The 21099-nt window shown below is 38.5% G+C and overlaps 1 protein-coding gene across 7 annotated transcripts in view; it reads right to left on the bottom strand.

Annotated features, from left to right (window-relative positions):
• Positions 1-21099, bottom strand: part of LOC147576692 (olfactory receptor 52L1) — a 455531-nt gene that overhangs the window by 300295 nt on the left and 134137 nt on the right. For 4 of the 7 annotated variants that reach the window (XM_086678141.1, XM_086678140.1, XM_086678137.1 and 1 more), the window contains one exon: positions 15310-18868. The exons of 2 other annotated variants lie outside the window; for them this stretch is intronic. In XM_086678141.1, coding sequence (XP_086534267.1) covers positions 17804-18799 — 996 coding nt within the window. In that variant the 5' untranslated portion in view covers positions 18800-18868 and the 3' untranslated portion in view covers positions 15310-17803. Of the gene's footprint in view, positions 1-15309; positions 18869-21099 lie in introns of those variants that run through there. One more of the 7 variants, XM_086678142.1, reaches the window with a different exon arrangement.

Here is a 21099-nt window from a genome sequence, read left to right as displayed (position 1 = left end):
AAGGAATTTGGAGAAAATAGATTTTAGGACTAGATGAAGGACAGTAGTATACACATGATATGTGGGAAATCACATATGTGACTAGTTCAGGACCTTGAAGATTAAGAATGGCACTTAGATTTATTTTTTTTTAATTTTTTTTTTCAACGTTTATTTATTTTTGGGACAGAGAGAGACAGAGCATGAACGGGGGAGGGGCAGAGAGAGAGGGAGACACAGAATCGGAAACAGGCTCCAGGCTCCGAGCCATCAGCCCAGAGCCTGACGCGGGGCTCGAACTCACGGACCGCGAGATCGTGACCTGGCTGAAGTCGGACGCTTAACCGACTGCGCCACCCAGGCGCCCCTTAGATTTATTTTTAAGGGAAGAATCTATCAAAATGTTCTTCTTCGTGTGTGGAGACAATAGGATGTATACTCAGAATTAACATGAGCATCTAGGAAATACCGTGTACCTAGGAATCTTATTTTCCACAGGGTTAAGCAAGGACAGCTCTATGAACAGGCCACCAGGTTAATTATGTTTGGCTCTAAGGAACCCAACTGCTATCTTTACTCATAAGAAGAGAACTTTATGCCAATATTCCTTGAATAAACAAAAACTGGGGATAACAAAATCCACACAATTATCAGTATGCATATATAGTCATCTTTCCCTCCTTCTCACACATCTCAACACATCCAACTAATAATCAAGTTCTGCTCATTCTTTAAAAAATTTCCTTAAAATATTTTAAACCACATTTTCATACTCTTTATACTTAAAGGAATCAAGTAGTTCTCCAACTCTCCACCTGCTATATAGTATATTCCTTTATATCCAATATTTGCAATTTACCAGTCAAGAGATATTGCAAAGATAAGATAATATTTGTTGAAAACAAGAAATCAGTACTCTCAACATTTCGAATGCCTTTAAGAATTTTGGAATCGGGGAGGAGCCAAGATGGTGGAACAACGTGGAAGCTTTTTGTGTGTCTCATGTCCATGAAATACAGCCAGACCAACACTAAACCATCCTACACACCTAGAAAACCAATTGGAAGATTAACACAACAATCTGCACAACCTGAACCACAGAATTCAGCAGATATGCAACACGAAGAGCTGAACTTGGGAAGCAAGAAGGCCTGAAAGGTAGGGAACCGTTATTGCAGGTGGAGAGAGGACAGAGACTGGGGAGGGGGGAAGCATATGGGAAAAGCACCCCTCCCAAAAAGCAGCTGGAGAGAAAGTGGAAATTGGAAACAGCCGCAGGGACTAAACTAAAAAGGGAGAAAAGAGAAAGGAGAGGGTTTAAATTCCATTAAGACTGTAAACAAGGGGAGAGCAAAGGCTGCAACTCCACAGCTCAATACCTGGTGGTGCTCTGGGGGGAAAGATGAATCCCCAGGAACAGAGTGGAGTCCAGGAGGTTCTCAGGCCGCACGGGGAAAAGTGGTTCCACTGCTGGAAGGACATTTAGTAGAGACTGTTGAAGCCACCTGGTCCTAGCAGACCCCGGAAGGCAGCCACATTCGCTGGTGCTGGAGCAAGGTTGTTGAGGGTGAAACCTGGTGTCAAATGTGTGTGGCGATTTTCCATGGTGCCTGAAATGCTGCTGCTACATTGTCTCGCGATTTTTTGGGGGGGTGGGCTGGCGCCTGGCTGCAGTCTCAGGGCACCGGCAACAGCAGGATGCAGCAGGCATTCCTGGGTGCAGCCGACATTAGACCATTGCTCATTCGGCCATTGTTCAGAGAGACCCTCCTGCAGAGGGGTGGAGCGGGTCAAAGCTGCAGTCCTTCGGAAGTAAGGGGCCAGGGAAAACAGCCGCATCTGAGACAAAACTTGGGAGAGAGGTACTACCTGGGGACTGGTCACGGAGAGTGGAAAAAGTGGGGAGTGGACGAGAGCTGAAGACGGAGGACCAGTGCGCGACTGCTGATCCAGGAGAACAGACTGGGTGGCTGAGTGGCGCCATTTTTCAACACTCCCACGCATGCGCACCAACATGCACCGCAACACTCCACCCCAGTAGGCTAGCAGCGCCATCTACTGGAGAGCAGAGCTGTTACACCGGGCCCTGCCCAACTGGGCCAACTTCACTCTTCAAGAACACAAACCTCACCGCCAGCTTCATCTATGGACTATAAAGAGCTACATGGACTGACCTCTAGGTGAAAACGAAGCAATTTCAGTACTACTTCAATCTGTTAACAAGTTCATCTATTCAATTTTTTTTCTCTTTCTCCTTTTTCTCTTTTACAATTATTTTCTTTTTCTTGAATACAGAAAGAGAAAAATCTCATTCTTATTTTCAATTTTTATTAAATATATCTGTCTTTGGGGCGCCTGGGTGGCTTAGTCAGTTAAGCCTCCGACTTCAGCTCAGGTGACAATCTCACAGTCCGTGAGTTCAAGCCCCGGGTCGGGCTCTGGGCTGATGGCTCAGAGCCTGGAGCTTGCTTCCGATTCTGTGTCTCCCTCTCTCTCTGCCCCTCCCCCGTTCATGCTCTGTCTCTCTCTGTCTCAAAAATAAATAAACGTTAAAAAAAAAATTAAAAAAAATCTGTCTTTAATTCTTATTACTATATTTTTTACTTTTGTGTAAATTTTTTCAAATTCTATTTTACTTCCATCTATTTATTTTAGTCTACTTCAATGTACTCATCTTTTCAAATTTTCAAACAATTTCCTTTTTTCATTCTTTTTCTTTTTTTTTTTTTTTAAATTTTTTTTCAACGTTTTTTTATTTATTTTTGGGACAGAGAGAGGCAAAGCATGAATGGGGGAGGGGCAGAGAGAGAGGGAGACACAGAATCGGAAACAGGCTCCAGGCTCTGAGCCATCAGCCCAGAGCCCGACGCGGGGCTCGAACTCACGGACCGCGAGATCGTGACCTGGCTGAAGTCGGACGCTTAACCGACTGCGCCACCCAGGCGCCCCTCATTCTTTTTCTTTTTATCTCTTTTTCATTTCTTTTCTTTCTTGAATGCAGAAATAGAAAAACTTCATTTTTACTTTCAATTTCTTTTAAAAATATTTTTATTTAATTTTTATTATTGTATTTTTTGATTTTATGTATATTTTTTCAAATCTATCTTACTCCCATCATTTTATCAGTCTACTACAGTGTATTCACTTTTTCAAATTTTCAAACAATTTCTTTGTTTTCTTTTCCATTTTTCTTTCTTTATCTTTTTTCTCTTTTTCATTTCTTTTCTTTTTTCTTAAACACAGAAAATGAAAAAATTTATATTTCTTTTTAATTTTTATTAAAAATATTTTCCTATAATTTTTTCTACTATATTCTCTACTTTTATGTATTGTAGTCTACTTTAGTGTATTTATTTTTTCAAATTCTCAAACGATTTCCTTTTTTTTCTTTTCTCTCCCCCCCTTTTATTCTTTTTGTTTGTTTGTTTCTCTAATCTGTCAAACCACTTTACACTCACACCAAAACACACCTGGATCTAGCATCATCTATTCGATTTGGTGTGGGAGTGTTTTTAATTTTTAATTTTAATATTTTTTAATTTTAATTTTCTTAATTTCAATTTTTCTACCTCATTAATTCTTTTTCTCCCTTCAAAATGACAAAACAAAGGAATTCACCCCAAAATAAAGACCATGAAGAAATGACAGCCAGGGATATAACCAACACAGACAAAAGTAAGATGTCTGAACCAGAATTTAGAATCACAATAATAAGAATACTAGCTGGAGTCAAAAATAGATTAGAATCCCTTTCTGCAGAGATAAAACAAATGAAAAATAGCCAGAATGAAATTAAAAATAGCCAGAATGAAATTAAAAATGCTATAACTGAGCTGCAATCATGGATGGATGCAGCGGCGACAAGGATGGACGAGGCAGAACAGAGAATCAGTGATATAGAGGAAAAACTTATAAAGAATAACGAAGGAGACAAAAACAGAGAGATTAAGGCAAAAGAGCACGATTTAAGAATTAGAGAAATCAGTGACTCATTAAAAACGAACAACATCAGAATCATAGGGATCCCAGAGGAGGAAGAGAGAGAAATAGGGGTAGAAATGTTATGTGAGCAAATCATAGAGAAAAACTTTTCCTAACCAGGGAAAGACATAGATATTGAACTCCAGGAAGCACAGATGACTCCCATTAGATTCAACAAAAAACCAACCATTAACAAAGCATATCATAGTCAAATTCACAATATACTCAGGCAAGGAGAGAATCATGAAAGCAGCAAGGGAAAAAAAGTCCCTAACCTACAAGGGAAGACAGATCAGGTGTGCAGCATACCTATCCACAGAAACCTGGCAGGCCAGAAAGGACTGGAAGGATATATTCAGTGTGCTGAACAGAAAAATATGCAGCCAAGAATTCTTTATCGAGCAAAGGCTGTCATTCAAAATAGAAGGAGAGATAAAAAGTTTCCCAGACAAACAAAAAGTAAATAAGTTTGTGACCACTAAACCAGCCTGCAAGAAATCTTAAGGGGGACTCTCTGAGGGGACAAAAGATGAATATATTTATATATATTTTATATATATATATATATATATACATATATGTATATACATGTGTATATATGTGTATATACATGTGTATATATGTGTATATACATGTGTGTGTATATATATATATACACCAAAAGCAACAAAAGATTAGAAAGGACGAGAGAAAACCACCAGAAACTCCAACTCTACAGCATCATAATGGCAATAAATTCATATCTTTCAGTACTCAGTCTAAACGTCAATGGCCTCAATGCTCCAATCAAAAGACATTCGTATAACAGAATGGATAAGAAAACAAGATCCATCTATATGCTGTTTACAAGAGACCCACTTTAGACCTAAAGACACCTACAGATTGAAAATAAGGGATGGACAACCATCTATCATGCTAATGGTCAACAAAAGAAAGCCAGAGTAGCCATACTTATATCAGACAATCTAGACTTTAAAATAAAGACTGTATCAAGAGATGCAGAAGGGCATTATATCATAATCAAGGGGTCTACCCACCAACAAGACCTAACAATTGTAAACATTTATGTGCCAAATGTGGCAGCACCCAAATATATTAATCAATTAATCACAAACATGAAGAAACTCATCGATAGTAATACCATAATAGTAGGAGACTTCAACACCCCACTTACAGCAACGGACACATCATCTAATCAAAAAATCAACAAGGAAACAATGGCTTTCAATGACACATTGGACCAGATGGACTTAACAGATATATTCAGAACATATCATCCTAAAACAGCAAAATGTACATTCTTCTCCAGTGCACATGGAAAGTTCTCCAGAATAGACCATACACTGGGACACAAATCATCCCTAAGTAAGTACAAAAAGATCGAGATTATACCGTGCGTATTTTCAGACCACAATGCTATGAAACTCGAAATCAACCACAAGAAAAAATTTGGAAAGGTAACACATACTTGGAGAGTGAAGAACATCCACTAAAGAATGAATGGGCTAACCAAGCAGTTAAAAAGGAAATTAAAAAGTATATGGAAGCCAATGAAAATGATAACACCACAACCCAAAACTTCTGGAATGTAGCAAAGGCAGTCATAAGAGGAAAGTATATAGCAATCCACACCTTCCTAAAGAAGGAAGAAGATACACGAGAAGGTCTCAGATACACAACCTAACCTTACACCTTAAAGATCTGGGAAAAGATCAGCAAATAAAACACAAAACCGGCAGAATAGAGTAGAGCAGAAATCAATGCTATCGAAACCAAAGACACAGAACAGATCGATGAAACCAGAAGCTGGTTCTTTCACAGAATTAAGAAAATTGATAAACCACTAGCCACTTTGATCAAGAAGAAAAAGGCAAGGAGCCAAATAAATAAAACCAAGAATGAGAGAGGAAAGATCACAACCAACACAGCAGAAATAAAAACAATAATAAGAATATTATGAGCAATTATATGCCAATAAAATGGGTAATCTGGAAGAAATGGACAACTTCCTAGAAACATATACACTACCAAAACTGAAGCAGGAAAAAATAGAAAATTTGAACAGACCCATAACCAGTAAGGAAATTGAATTAGTAATCAAAAATCTGCCAAAAACAAGAGTCCAGGGCCAGATGGCTTTCCAGGGGAATTCTGCCAAACATTTAAGGAAGAGTTAACACGTATTCTCTTGAAGCTGTTCCAAAAAATTGAAATGAAAAGAAAACTTCCAAACTCTTTCTATGAAGCCAGCATTACCTTGATTCCAAAACCAGACAGAGACCCCACTAAAAAGGAGAACTACAGACCAATTTCCCTGATGAGCATGGATGCAAAAATCCATAACAGCTGTAGTAGCCAACCAGATCCAACAATACATTTAAAAAATTATTCACCACGACCAAGTGGTATTTATACCTAGGATGCAGGGCTGGTTCAATATCCACAAAACAACATGATTCATCACATCAATAAAAGAAAGGACAAGAACCTTATGATCCTCTCAATAGATGCAGAGAAAGCATTTGACAAAATACAGCATGCTTTCTTGATAAAAACCCTCAAGAAAGTAGGCATAGAAGGATCATACCTCGAGATCATAAAAGCCATATACGAGCGACACAATGCTAATATCATCCTCAATGGGGAAAAACTGAGAGCTTTCCCCCTAAGGTCAGGAACAACACAGGGATGTCCACTCTCGCCACTGTTATTCAACATAGTATTGGAAGTCTTAGCCTCTGCAATCAGACAACACAAAGAAATAAAAGGCATCCAAATCAGCCACAAGGAGGTCAAACTTTCACTCTTCACAGGTGACATGATACTCTATATGGAAAACCCAAAAGATTCCACCAAAAACTGCTAGAATTGATTCATGAATTTAGCAAAGTTGCAGGATATAAAATCAACGCACAGAAATCGGTTGCATTCCTATACACCAACAATGAAGTGACAGAAAGAGAAATCAAGGAATTGATCCCATTTACAGTTGCACCAAAAACCATAAAATACCTAGGAATAAATCTAACCAAAGAGGTGAAAAATCTATACACAGAAAACTATAGAAAGCTTACAAAAGAGATTGAAGAAGACACAAAAAATGGAAAAGATCCCATGCTCCTAGATAGGAAGAACAAATATTGTGAAAATGTCGATACTACCCAAAGCAATCTACATATTCAAAGCAATCCGTATCAAAGTAACACCAGCCTTCTTCACAGAGCTAGAACAAATAATCCTAAAATTTGTATGGAACCAGAAAAGACCCTGAATAGCCAAAGCAATCTTGAAAAAGAAAACCAAAGCAGGAGGCATCACAATCCCAGACTTCAAGCTATACTACAAAGCTGTAATCATCAAGACAGTATGGTACTGGCACAAGAACAGACACTCAGATCAATGGAACAGAATAGAGAACCCAGAAATGGACCCACAAACGTATGGCCAACTAATCTTTGACAAAGCAGGAAAGAATATCCAATGGGATAAAGACAGTCTCTTCAGCAAGTGGTGCTGGGAAAACTGGACAGCGACATGCAGAAGAATGAACCTGAACCACTTTCTTACACCATACACAAAAATAAACTCAAAATGGATGAAAGACCTCAATGTAAGACAGGAAGCCATCAAAATCCTTGAGGAGAAAGCAGGCAAAAACCTCTTTGACCTTGGCCGCAGCAACTTCTTACTCAACACATCTCTGGAGGCAAGGGAAACAAAAGCAAAAATGAATACTGGGACCTCATCAAAATTAAAATCTTCTGCACAGAAAAGGAAACTATCAGCAAAACTAAAAGGCAACCGACAAAATGGGAGAAGATATTTGCAAATGACATATCAGATAAAGGGTTAGTATCCAAAATCTATAAAGAACTTATCAAACTCAACACCCAAAAAACAAATTATCCAGTGAAGAAGTGGGCAAAAGACATAAATAGACACTTCTCCAAAGAAGCCATCCAGATGGCCAACCGACACATGAAAAAATGGTCCACATCATTCATCATCAGGGAAATATAAATCAAAACCACAATGAGATACCGCCTGATACCTGTCAGAATGGCTAACACTAACAATTCAGGCAACAACAGATGTTAGCAAAGATGTGGAAAAAGAGGATCTCTTTTGCATTGTTGGTGGGAATGCAAGCTGGTGTAGCCACTCTGGAAAACAGTATGGATGTTTCTCAAAAAACTAAAAATAGAACTACCCTGCGACCCAGCAATTGCACTACTAGGCATTTATCCAAGGGATACAGGTGTGCTGTTTCAAAGGGACACATGCCCCGCCATGTTTATAGCAGCACTAGCAACAATAGCCAAAGTACAGAAAGAGTCCAAATGTCCATCGGTGGATGAATGGATAAAGAAGATGTGGTATATATATACAATAGAGTATTACTCGGCAATCAAAAAGAATTTAATCTTGCCATTTGCAACTACGTGGAAGGAACTGGAGGGTATTATGCTAAGTGAAATTAGTCAGAGAAAGACAAAAATCATATGACTTGACTTATATGAGGAATTTAAGAGACAAAACAGATGAACATAAGGGAAGAGAAACAAAAATAATATAAAAACAGTGAGGGGACAAAACAGAAGAGACTCATAAATATGGAGAACTGAGGGTTCCTGGAGGGTGTGTGGGAGGAGGATGGGCTAAATGGATAATAGGCACTAAGGAATCTACTCCTGAAATCATTGTTCCACCATATGCTAACTAATTTGGATGTAAACTTAAAAAAATTTTTTTTAATAAAAAAAATAATAAAAATAAATAAATAATAAATGAAAAAAAAAAAAGAATGAGGAAAAAGTCCTCTGTTCTCACTCTTCTTGTGACTCAGCCTCTGTGGGCCTAGCACGACATGGGCTTTCCTCTCTTAACCCTGAAACTTACCAGTGACACAACAGATTGAGTCCTACTTAAGGAGTCAACTGCCTGTATCCAGTAACCAGAACCAGAGCTGCTTCCTTGGCTCTGATGAAAAAATCTAGAAGGTTTTATGATCTGCAGTCAGTCCCTCACGTTGTTCCACCTCCTTTTCCAAACCATCTGAGAACAGTCTTAGTTTGGGTTACTGGGACCATGGGGCTGATGAGCTGGATCTCATAGGAACCTGAATCTCACTTTAACTTATGGTGCTACTGGGTGGGTGCCAGTAGTTGTGATGTGAGGGACAGGATTTGAAACTGACTTGAAATTCAAATCTATATCAATCTGCTCAACTTCATAGGCCATGCTCTTAAACATTATAACACTTTCAATATCCTGAAATGTTATATTGAGCTTTTCCAGAATTTCTTAATGAAACTATACTACTTCCTGTTTTTTATATTATCCTGAATTCAACTCTGCTGTTTAGTGTCTGCATGGATTTGGGCAACTAATTTACACTATGCAAATCTCAGTCATTCACTAAATATTTACTTATTATCAAACATATGGCCAGCACTAGGATAGTCACAGGGATAAAAATGTGAACAAAGTAGTCAAGGTCATTGCCTTTATCAAGATTCCTTTACAGTAATCACATTACATTATATCAGTAGTTTCCCATTGCCTATAAAATGAAACTAGCTTTCTTAATACGGGCTACTCAACACTAAACATTAACTGGGTGGCTAGATCCATGTCAGTTTTCTTCCCCATTAATGTGGTGTCTCATACCATGTTTAGAATGTAGTAGAATCAACACATTTTTACCTAATTAGTGAAATCAAGGTCATACATAATCTGACCCCTTTCTACCTCTCCAGTGTATTTAGAACCACTTTTCTGAGCAGGCAATTACTCCAGTCACAAACATTACTGAATATCTTTTGGGGTTTATGATGATTAAATTAATGTAAAACCGCTCAGATTCATTGTGTGATTTTTTTTTCTCCTTTACCAAAGATAAAGAAAAAGGAAGGAATGCAAAGATTTCTGTTTAGGTTTTTTTTTTTAATCATTTCTGTTTCTTTACTAATATTCTCGTTTTCTTAATGCACTGTTAATCTAATTGTTTGGTTGTATGTCTATGTGTTCTTGTAGGTCACTGAACTTCTTTAAAAGGATTGTTCTGAATACTTTGTCAAACAGTTCATAGTGTAAGATCACTATTTTCTTAGGGTCAGTTATTGGAGCTTTATTAGATTTCTTTGGGATCCTAGTATCCTTGCATTGCTATCTGTGCATTGGAGTAAGCAATGTCCTTTCCATACTCTACAGGTTTGCTTCAGAAGGGTAAGACCTATACCAATCAGCTTAGCTTTCTGTACAGGACAGATCAGCTGGTAGCAACAGTGGCCAGGCAAGGCTTACTATTGTGATTGGGCGGATCCATTGCCCAGACTTTCCAGTTAGGTAGCCCACAGACTACCTAAATCTTCAACTGCTTCAACTCTTCAACCTGCTCCTCAACTGGGCAGAGTTACTGGCTGGGCTCCCTGCTTGGGCAAGGCCACAGGATATGCTCAATAATCAGTCAGGGTCATAGGCTAAGGGAGACAATAGGCTAGGCTCCAAGGCTAGACTAGGCCCAGGGTCACTGTTAGGTTATGCAGGTCAGAGGCTATACTCAACAGTTTCACAGGTCTGCTGGCTTTCTGTTTGTTTAAAGTGGTTTTTTTAAATCATTTTTTAATCACCTTATCATTTTATCATTCTTTTTAAAATCTTTTTTTTTTTTTTTTTTTTTTTTTTATCATTTAACCAGGACAAGACTTCCTGGTCATGCACTGGAACCTATACTCAACAGTGAGTGGGGCTATGTATTTGCTTCCCTGTCTGGATGGGGTCATAGAATAGACTCCAAGACTGGTAATGCCTATTGGTTGGGGTCCTAAATCAGGAAGAACTGCCAACTGAGCTCACTGCCAGATGGAGCTGAGCCATGAGCTCAGCTTTGCAGGTGGACTGACCACTGCCTGAGATCTCTACTCAGGTTCCATTACAGCAGGAAGGCTGTCCTCCAGCATCTGAGCACTGGTTGCCAGAAAACTCTGCCCCCTTTTCCATCTCTGTCCGATGCCCAGTGATCAAGCCATGCAGATTAACTCATGATCCTTATGAGACAAGACCTGAGTGGGCCTCCCAGAAAGCATCCTGCAAAGTTGATGGAGCTGGATGTCCACACTGGGATCTCCTTTCCCACTAGAGGAACTGGATAGGCCTTCTCAGAGCAGTGCTGTGCTGCCTTGGGAGAGAGGCAAAGCAGGCAAAGTGAAACCTCTACTCTTACTCTTCTAATGCAGTCTTTCTGGGTCTTTGTGGTCCAGGAGGATGCCTTGGGTTACGGGATTAATGGTGTCTTATCTACGATAGTTGCTAGTTGGTCTTCTTGTGAACGGGATTAAAGTTGAGCAACTTCTGTTGCCATCTTGATATCATCTCCCTTTCTGTTTTTCTTTGATAAGTGTTATTAGGCTTTATCGATTTGATTGATCTTTGCAAAAAATTGAATTTAAAATTCCTTGATTTTCTTTATTTCTGTTTTCAATTTTATTGATCCAACTTTTATTTTTTATATTTTTTTAATTTTTTAAGTTTATTTATTTTGAGAGTGTGTGTACACACACGCGCATGCGAATGAAGGAAGGACAGAGAGAGAGGGGGAGAGAAAGAATCCCAAGCAGGCTCCACACTGTCAGTGCAGAGACCACTGGGGCGCTGGATCCCAAGAACCACAAGATCATGACCCGACCCAAGATAAAGAGTCAGATGCTCAACCAACTGAGCCATCCGGGCACCCTGATCCTATCTTAATCTTAACTAATTCCTTACTCTTTTTTTTTTTACCTTAGGCTTAATTTATTTTCCTTTTTCTAAATTCTTGTCACCTTAGATAATTGATACTAAGTCTTTATTTTCTAATATAAGCATTTAAAAACATAATTTTCCTCTATATTCTCTTTACCTGCATTCGCACAATTTTATTATATGTCATTATCAGTTAGTTTGAAATATTTTCTAACATTCTCTATAATTTCTTATTTGAGCCATGAATTATTTAGATATATGTTATTTAATTTCTAAGTGTTTGTGCTAGGAATTAATCCAAGGGATACAGGAGTGCTGATGTATAGGGGCACTTGTACACCAATGTTTATAGCAGCACTTTCAACAATAGCCAAATTATGGAAAGAGCCTAAATGCCCATCAACTGACAAATGGATAAAGATGTGGTTTATATATACAATGGAATACTACTTGGCAATGAGAAAGAATGAAATCTGGCCATTTGTAGCAATGTGGATGGAACTGGAGAGTATTATGATAAGAGAAATAAGTCAGGCAGAGAAAGATATATGTTTTCACTCACATGTGGATCCTGAGAAACTTAACAGAAGTCCATGGAGGAGGGGAAGGGGGAAAAAATTTACAGAGAGGGAAGGAGGCAAACCATAAGATACTCAAATACTGAGAACAAGCTGAGGGTTGATGGGGGGGTGGGGGAAAGGGGAAAGTGGGTGATGGGCATTGATGAGGGAACCTGTTGGGATGAGCACTGGATGTTGTATGGAAACCAATTTGACAATAAATTATATTTAATATAAATCATGAATGTAAATATAAAAAAATGTCTATGTGTTTGGGGTTTTTCATGACATCTTATTATTGTTTTCTAATATAATTACATGTTGGTAAGAGAATATACTGTGTAAGTTTTTTATTCTTTCAAAATTTATTCAGACATCATTTATGACCCAGTGCCAAGAAAGTGTCCTCTACCTCCTCACATTTCCCATCCCCCATGTAACATTTTCAACCTCACCCAAAGAACATGAAAAGAGTCATCTACTGCCTATTGGGGAAGAACTTTATTTCCTCCACTCCACTTCCAGAGCAAGGCTTTTCTTCCTCGCATCACAAGACGGAAGTAATAGGAGTGAAAGTTCCTGCTCTATCTTTCCCCCTCTCCTCTCCCTTGTTTTCTTTTCCATATGGGAAGAAGGATCACCAATACAATTGGACAGGAATGGTTGGGAGCAGTGGGTGGAGTTCATGCATCTCAAACATAGGAAATATGTTCTGTCTGTTTTACTGCCAACCTGGAGGATCTGTAAGTACAGCAGTGGACTCTCTTTTGTTTTGTATCCAAGTATCATAAATTCACCTGGATAGAGCTTATGATGTCTTTCATGGACAGAATTCTGAAAGCAACCATTCTTTTTGCATTTTACATTCTGCTATGGCTTCATCCAATTTATGGAGAGTCTACAATCCTCCTTGCAAATTACTGGGTATTTGCATTGGAACCAAATTTTCAAATAAAATCTCACCATATCTGAGCAAAGGGAGGGAGTGGTTGGAGTGTTAGGACCTAAAATTTAGGGAATGAAATTGATGGCCTCCTTTTTGTCCTCAGATCTCACCTTCATTTTCTAATCATGACTTACCAGAGAGCCAAGCATATGACATTTATTAGGTCCTAACTATTCTCACTTTAATCCCTCTTTAATTCCTTGTGGGCATTCTCCACTGCTAGGAATGCAGAGGGGATAAACAGTGAGAAATCTGCATTTTCCATCTTTAACAGCACTCCTGAGCTTTCTCCTCTCAGGGAGGCACTCTGTTTCTCTCAGGTGAGGAGCAGCTAATTCTTGGATGGAAAATCTGTCCCACTAGTCCTAAAGAGAAAATCACATAAAAAATTAATAAAAGGAAAAAAATTCACTGTGTGAAGTTTGTGCACTGGTTGAATCTAGTATCACAAATAATTATTGAGGATGTTTGTTATGCTGAGGAGTAGGTCAGACACTTGGAGTTGAAAAGTAAATTGGAGTCTAGTCTAACATGGGATATACACAACACAAGTAATGTTACAAAATTACACTGAAATTGTAATAGTTCTGATTCAAGATATTGGACTGACAACATGATTTACTCCCCCCTCCCCTCAAAGTTATCATACTTTTTTATACCCACCCCCAAATCCTACCTGTGGAAATCACCAATTTGTTCTCGTTTCTGAGTTTTGTTTTTTTCAGATTTTACATACAGTATTTGTCTTTCAGTGACATATTTCACTTTGCATAATGCCCTCAACTTCCATCCATGTTGTTGGAAATGACTGATTTCCTTTTTTATGGCTGAATATTACTCTATTGTGTGGGTATATATACAACTATGTATATATATCACATTTTTGTTATTCATTCACAATATATACATACATCACAATATATATACATATATGTGTATACCACAATATATGTACTACAGTAATATACCATGTCTCACACACGCACACACACACGCACACACACATATATAACACTATATATCTCACATTTTTGTTATTTATTCATCTGTTGAGGAACACTTAGGCTATTTCCATTTCTTGGCTATTATAAAATATGCTGAACATGTAACCTAAGGATGCAGATATCTCTTTGAGATAGTGATTTCACTTCCTTTGAATATACCTAGAAGTGGGATTGCTGAAATATATGGCAGTTCTACTTTTATTGTTTTGAGGAACCTCTATGTTGCTTTCCACAGTAGCTGCACCAATTTACATTCCCACTAACAGTCCACAAGAGTTTCTTTTCTCCACATCCTTGCCAACACTTGTTATCTCTTGTCTTCTTGGTGATAGCCATTTTAATAGATATGAGGTGATAGCTCATCGTGGTTTTGATTTGCATTTCCCTGATGATCAGCGATGCTGAGCTCCTTTTCATGTACCTGTTGGACATTTGTATAACTTTTTTGGAAAAATGTCTATTCAGTACCTCTGCCCACTTACAATTGGACTGTTTGGTTTTTTGCTATTAAGTCATATAAGATCTTCATATAATTTGGATATTAACCCATCATCAGATACATGATTTGCAAATATTTTCTATAATTCTATAGATTGTCCTTTCATTTTGTTGATGGCTTTCTTGCTATACAGAAGATTTTTAGTTAGTCTAATGTTCTACAACTTGTTTATTTTGGCCTTGGATGCTTTTTCTTAAGGTGTCAAATCCACAAATCCTTTATGAAGACTGATGTCAAAAAGTTTACCCCCTATGTCTCCTTCTGGGAGTTTCATGGTTTCAGGTTTTACATTCAGACCTAAATGGTCTTTAATCCATTTTGAGTTGATTATTGTGTATGGTGTAAGATAGGGATCCAGTTTCATTCTCCCACATGGGAATATCCAGTGCTCCCAACATTATATATTGAAGACATTATCCTTCTACCATTGCATATTTGTGACTACTTTATTATAATTAAATTATATATATATGCATGAGTTTATTTCTAGGAACTCTGATCTGTTCCACTGATCTATGTGTCAGTTTTTATGCCAATACCATATTGTTTTGATTACTATAGCTCTCGGGGCGCCTGGGTGGCGCAGTCGGTTAGCTCTGTGATGTAGTTTGAAATCTAATGACTAAAAAGACACAAAAGTAAGAATAATTCAATAAAATTACTAGAATTTGGGGAATTGTTCTAGGGTTGGATCATACACTTTCAAATATTTCTGGAACTTTTAAGTCAGATTGTATTAACTTTATAAACACGAGAATGAAGAAATCTGCAAACCAGTGTAGGTATGTATGTGTGGAGAGTAGACTTATGAGTTAGGAAAAGGAATGGGTTACAGCTTGATACAGACCTGAGAATTGTACTTATTAAGAGATTCAAGAAATAACACAAGCTTGGAATCAATAGAACTGATAAATTGAAATTTTAGAAATTGAAAACAATCCTTTAGTGAACTGATGAGGGAATTGTTCTTGTATTGCCAGGGCAGCTGTGTCAGTACAGTCTTTTCTGCACAATATGTGACAAGAAAGCTAAATCCAAAAAGCCAGTGCTAACATTAAGCTGAATGGCTATGAATCTAAACATTTAAATATTTTCATAATATTGATAAATGTTTGGCACAGATGAGCAAGGAAATCAGGGAAGGCACAAATAAACACTGCCAGGGATAAAATAGGGGATACACTATAACCACAGTAGAAAATAAAACAATAAGATATGATATGAATATTTTCTGATAGTAAACTTCAATGACAGTAAACAAACAGATATTTAGGCCAAAAAAAGGTTTAAAATCTTTCAAAAGGAAATTCTAAAAGACATCCTTCAAGCATAATACATATCCCATTTAGATGATCTGAGATTTAAAAAAAAAAAATCTACTTTTTGGCCTATAGGTTAGTCACCACCAAAAAGATTCTCCAAAAATATAGTGGGGTTTAATCCAGATACAAGTTTCTATCTCAGGTTTAAGTCAGGGTTGGTGGCCCAGAGAGCATTGGGAACACAGGCTCTTCTACAGTGTTGTTCTGCCATCTTCAGTACATGTTTCCATCCTGTGACCCAAGAAGCTCTTCAGATCCCACCATCATACCCACATCCCAAAAATCCACAAATAGTGTAAATGGGATGAGAGAACAAACAGCTACTTTGAATAAAACAAAGTAAACAAAGTACCTAAACAAAGTACCTCTAGAGCCAACATAGTTGTTTTCTAGTGAATGGGATACAACATACACCACAGCCTGGGCTTCCTCAGGACAACTCACCAGAGTTCCAGTCCTGCGCCTACAACCAACGTGATGAGAACACGTAATTGTTCCTACAATAAGAACTCATACAATTCCTCCCTAATTCACCCATGTGTGTGCACCAAACTGAAGACTTCATACTCAAGTCTCTGTACCTGAAAACTATTAGGAGTGAAATTTACCAAGAAAGGAGAAACTGGAACACTAACTCATCCATTCCCCCCCTTTTGACCACTATGGAGTCCATTGATAGAGCCCTCTCAACACCAGAGCATCCAACCTCAAAGCAGCAGTGACTTGCTTCCTCCAGAACAGAACAAAATGTGCTGCCTTTTAGGAACACAAAAGAGTTAAGCCAGATTTTAGGGCAACACCCAACAAACAGGATGCAATACACCAATTGTAACAAGCTTCTCATAAGTTTTACCCAGTTCCTGTTACCAAAAAGGTGGGGACGGGGGTCTAACTGACATCATTCCATATCCACATTTCAGAAATAGAAATTCTTTCAAGTGCCAAAACTACATCTACATGTATTAATAAAGCTATGTTTACCAGTATCAGACTCTAGCACATTTTGTAGTTATTAAATAATATTAATATATGGGTGTTTAGCTTTGTTAAATTAAGACTTACAAAACATACATACATTCAATACTGGTCTTATTCCTTCTTTACCCTAATAAAAAATATGAATAAATAAAAAATACTGACCTTTTTAAAAAGAAATGCACTCTACAATATACATTTCTTCCTTGAAAATAGTGTTTGTATCTGATTTTTCTAAGAACCCATTACCATGTCTCCCCACTTAGGTTAATTTAAATATGTGAGTAAGAGTCATACTGTAATAAAAAGGTGTTTTCTGACATATTGGGAGTATCAAATGGTTAGAGACAGACTCTGTTGCTACATGGAAGCTGAGTGACCTAGAGCTCATAGCAATAACATTGAGGGTGTGAAGACACTCTAAAACTAAAACAAAGAAGAGGCTGGGACTTCCCATTCCCTTACTTGATGATGTTCCACAATCATTGGGTGAAGGCAGAAAAAAATGGCATGTCCAAAGATATATCTTTTCTCCACTTCTCAAGTTCCCTTGATAGAGGAATAGAGAAATGTTAGAATCAGAAGCAAAAGAAAAGATAAAATAATTAAAAATCCAGCTATTCAGGGAGTCCAAACAGTCCAAGCCAAGTGCCCAGGGATGTTCTCTGCCATGAGATAGCAGGACTGGAAGGACCCCTCACTGTGCAATAGTCTCTACCCACATAGCTTAGACAGCCATGGACTCCAGGCAGTACCTTTGACAGGAGCCTCAGAAAATAATAACTGGGACATGTTCAGATCCATCCTTTTAGGGAGAATACCCTGAGTACTCGCTGGCGGATCTGCTGAGTCTTCACCCCATAGACAAGAGGATTGAGTGCAGGTGGCACGAGGAGGTAGAGTGTGGCCAGAAGAACATGGACATGATGGGGTACATGGTGGCCAAAGCGGTGAGTGAGGAAAGAGAACATTCCAGGAACATAGAAGATCAGGATGACACAAATGTGAGACCCACATGTGCTAAAGGCCTTAAGTCGGGCCTCACCCCCTGGTACTTTCAGCACTGTCTGGAGGATGAAGGCATAGGAAATACCAATGGCCACGACATCTAGCCCAACCACAAGCAGGGCCACTGCCAACCCATAAGCTCGGTTCACTGTGGTTTCTGAGCAGGCAAGTTTCACCACAGCCATATGTTCACAATAGGCATGGCCTATGACGGTGGCCTGGCAGAAGATAAGTCTCCGCAACAGGATAGGGAAGGGGAGGAGGAGCAGTAACCCCCGTACCAGCACTGCCATTCCAATGCGCCCTATGATCCCTGGATGCAAGATGGTGGAATGGTGCAGAGGGTGACAAATGGCTACATAGCGATCCAGAGCCATGGCCACAAGCACACCTGACTCCATGGAAGAGAACGCATGGATGAAGAACATTTGGGTCAGGCAGACAGTGTACCCAATTTCATGGGCATGAACCAGGAGCACTGCAAGGGTTTTGGGTGCAGTGGAGGACGCCAGCACCAGGTCAATGCCAGAGAGCATGGCCAGAAAGAGGTACATAGGCTGGTGCAAGGATGGGTCAGTCCAGATGATAAAGATGATGGTGACATTGCCCATTACAGCAAAGAGATAAAGGACACTCAGCGGCATTGCTATCCAGTGCTGGCTTTCCTCTAAACCGGGGATGCCCATCAGGAAAAAAGAAGGCTGCAGTAGCCTCCAGCTGGAATTACTAAGGGCCATCGTCAATGGCTTAGAGAAGGAAGAGAGAAAAGAAACAAAAATCATGATTTCTCCATTGCTGGGGGGTTATCACAGTGTCTACCTCTGGCTACCACCTTCATGAGAAGAGAGAACCTGAAAGTGAAACACAAAAGAATAAAGTGAGATACAGAGAATCCCCTGTTCTTGAGATAATGTCTTTAAGGTGAGACATCCACGTGCCTGAATTAAGATAGGTCTACTTTCATTTACAGGTAAGAGTAATCATGCTGCTTAGAGATGTCTAAACTACCATTCATTGACTTCTAATTTGGAATGTCCACTTGAATGGATCCTCTATATCACCTCTTGCCATTACTGAACACAATAAATCAATCTGTTATTTTTTTTTTAAGTATTTTCCCTCAGTTTCCACGACACAGCACTCTACTGTGTTCCTCCTATGTCCTCCATCCCAACACCTTCTCCATCTATCTGTCCACTATATGTTATTGATTCCAGGGCTTCACCTTCTACTCCCTTCCCAGTTCTGTACATTTTCTCTGACTGAGTTCATGATTTACAATATTTTAATCATATATACTTTATTTTCTTCCAAATCTAGGTTTCTAAGTCAAATACCTTTCTGAAATGCAAATTCACTTTCCATTTGCTTACTAAATATTTATACCACACATGCAACATATTCAAGACTGAATTAACTCTACTTTCAGAAACCTGAAATGGTCCTTATTCATTCTTATCTCTCATCCCTTTTACCTTTTCACAGTTCCTGCTGACTAAATGTTTAACTCCTTAGTATTCACTCATTCTTCTCAACCCCAGTATCACTGACTAGTGCACACTCGTAACTTTTATCACCTGGAATATTTCCTTAGATCTCTTTGACTTTGATTTCATATCCTTCAAACCAGTCTCCACTCTGTAGTCAGAGGGTTTTTCCTAACATGCAGATGTCATCTTGTCACTTCTGAGGTTAAAATCCTTAGTCCATTTAATCCATGAAATAAAATCACACATTTCAAACTAGTATACAAAGTTTTCAAAGGTTAACTCATATACATTATCTTAAATCAATTATAGTTAGCATTATTATTAACATTTATAAGAAAAGATTATTGAATATGAGATCAGTGGCCTCTTTCTTTTTTACTTGTCCACATGGATCTGTTTCTTTATCTCAAATTTCTGCTATATCTATCTCTTACCACAAAGTAATTCAGTGTTTCTGAAACCCCCATATTAGCAAGTAGTACCAATTAAATAAGTGTTCTGTTTAACTTTCCCAATGTGACTCACTTCTTGGGCATTAAAATTAAAAACTTGATATTGGATGTGTTTGCAAAAATGTTTGTCTTAAAAGACAAACACAGTCTAAAAAATAATTATATTTTTCTACCAAAAGGAAAGGTTCACATGTATATGTATATATAAAAAGAGTTATGAAAGACTCAGCTCCTTCAGATTATTCATCTATAGATCACTCTGAGTATCTTTCTTATGAACCAGTGAGGACTACAGTATTGTTCCAAACTTTTGAACATGGCAGCTACAAAACCTGAAATGCCAGATGGGCACTTAACTCTCAGTCTTTGTTTTCCTTTCAGATTCAAGTCCACTTATAAATCCAAATAAGAGTAACTAACATATTTTTATCCAGACCTCCAGAAGAGGTTAATAACAAAAATTCACATTTCAGTGCTTAACATTCTACATTGTAAGAAACTTAAGTCTTTGTCTTAACTACACCCGTTCCACTGCAGGTTTTAGCCTACGTCTCATTTTTCACTGGAGGAGTCAGAGAACAGCTGTGCACTTGTGAAAGGCCACCCATCATTTTGATAGGAGCAGTGTCAGCAGAGCAGTGGAGGATACAGCCAAATACAGTGGGTAAGAGAGAGAAGCAGACCCACAGGTGCCTGAGTACAATCTGCCTTTTTATGTTGTGTGATTTGTCAATCTGGAGGGACAGCCTAGGGCTGTTTTTTAAAAACTAATTGCTGAGGTCAACAAGAGATCCCCCAGTGATTCTTAGAGAAAAATCAGACTGAACTTTATTCCCAAGAACCTAAGTGAAGATATATTTAGCTCTCTGACCAGGAAGCAGAGGACAATTAGCAAAGAAATGAAGTTGTAAATTCCTATTTATTCATATAAATTCAGTCCAAGCAACCTATCATCCATGAAGCTATACCCAAATTCTGTAAGGCAGCATGGCATATCTCTGTTTCTTTCCTATCAAATCATTTCACTGCTGTGTCATGGCATTAACTCCCTTGCACTGGAAAACCCATCAGTGTGTCAGTCCTTGAGGAGCAGGGACTATGCCTTGCTTAGGGCAGCAGTCCCAGGGCAAGTTCCAGAAG

Source organism: Puma concolor, chromosome D1 (genome assembly GCF_028749965.1).
Source record: "Puma concolor isolate L17-30 chromosome D1, mPumCon1.1.hap2, whole genome shotgun sequence".
In the NCBI taxonomy this organism is placed as follows: Eukaryota; Metazoa; Chordata; class Mammalia; order Carnivora; family Felidae; genus Puma; species Puma concolor.
The sequence above is the reverse complement of the archived record's forward strand: the minus strand, read 5'-3'. Positions and strand labels throughout refer to the sequence as shown.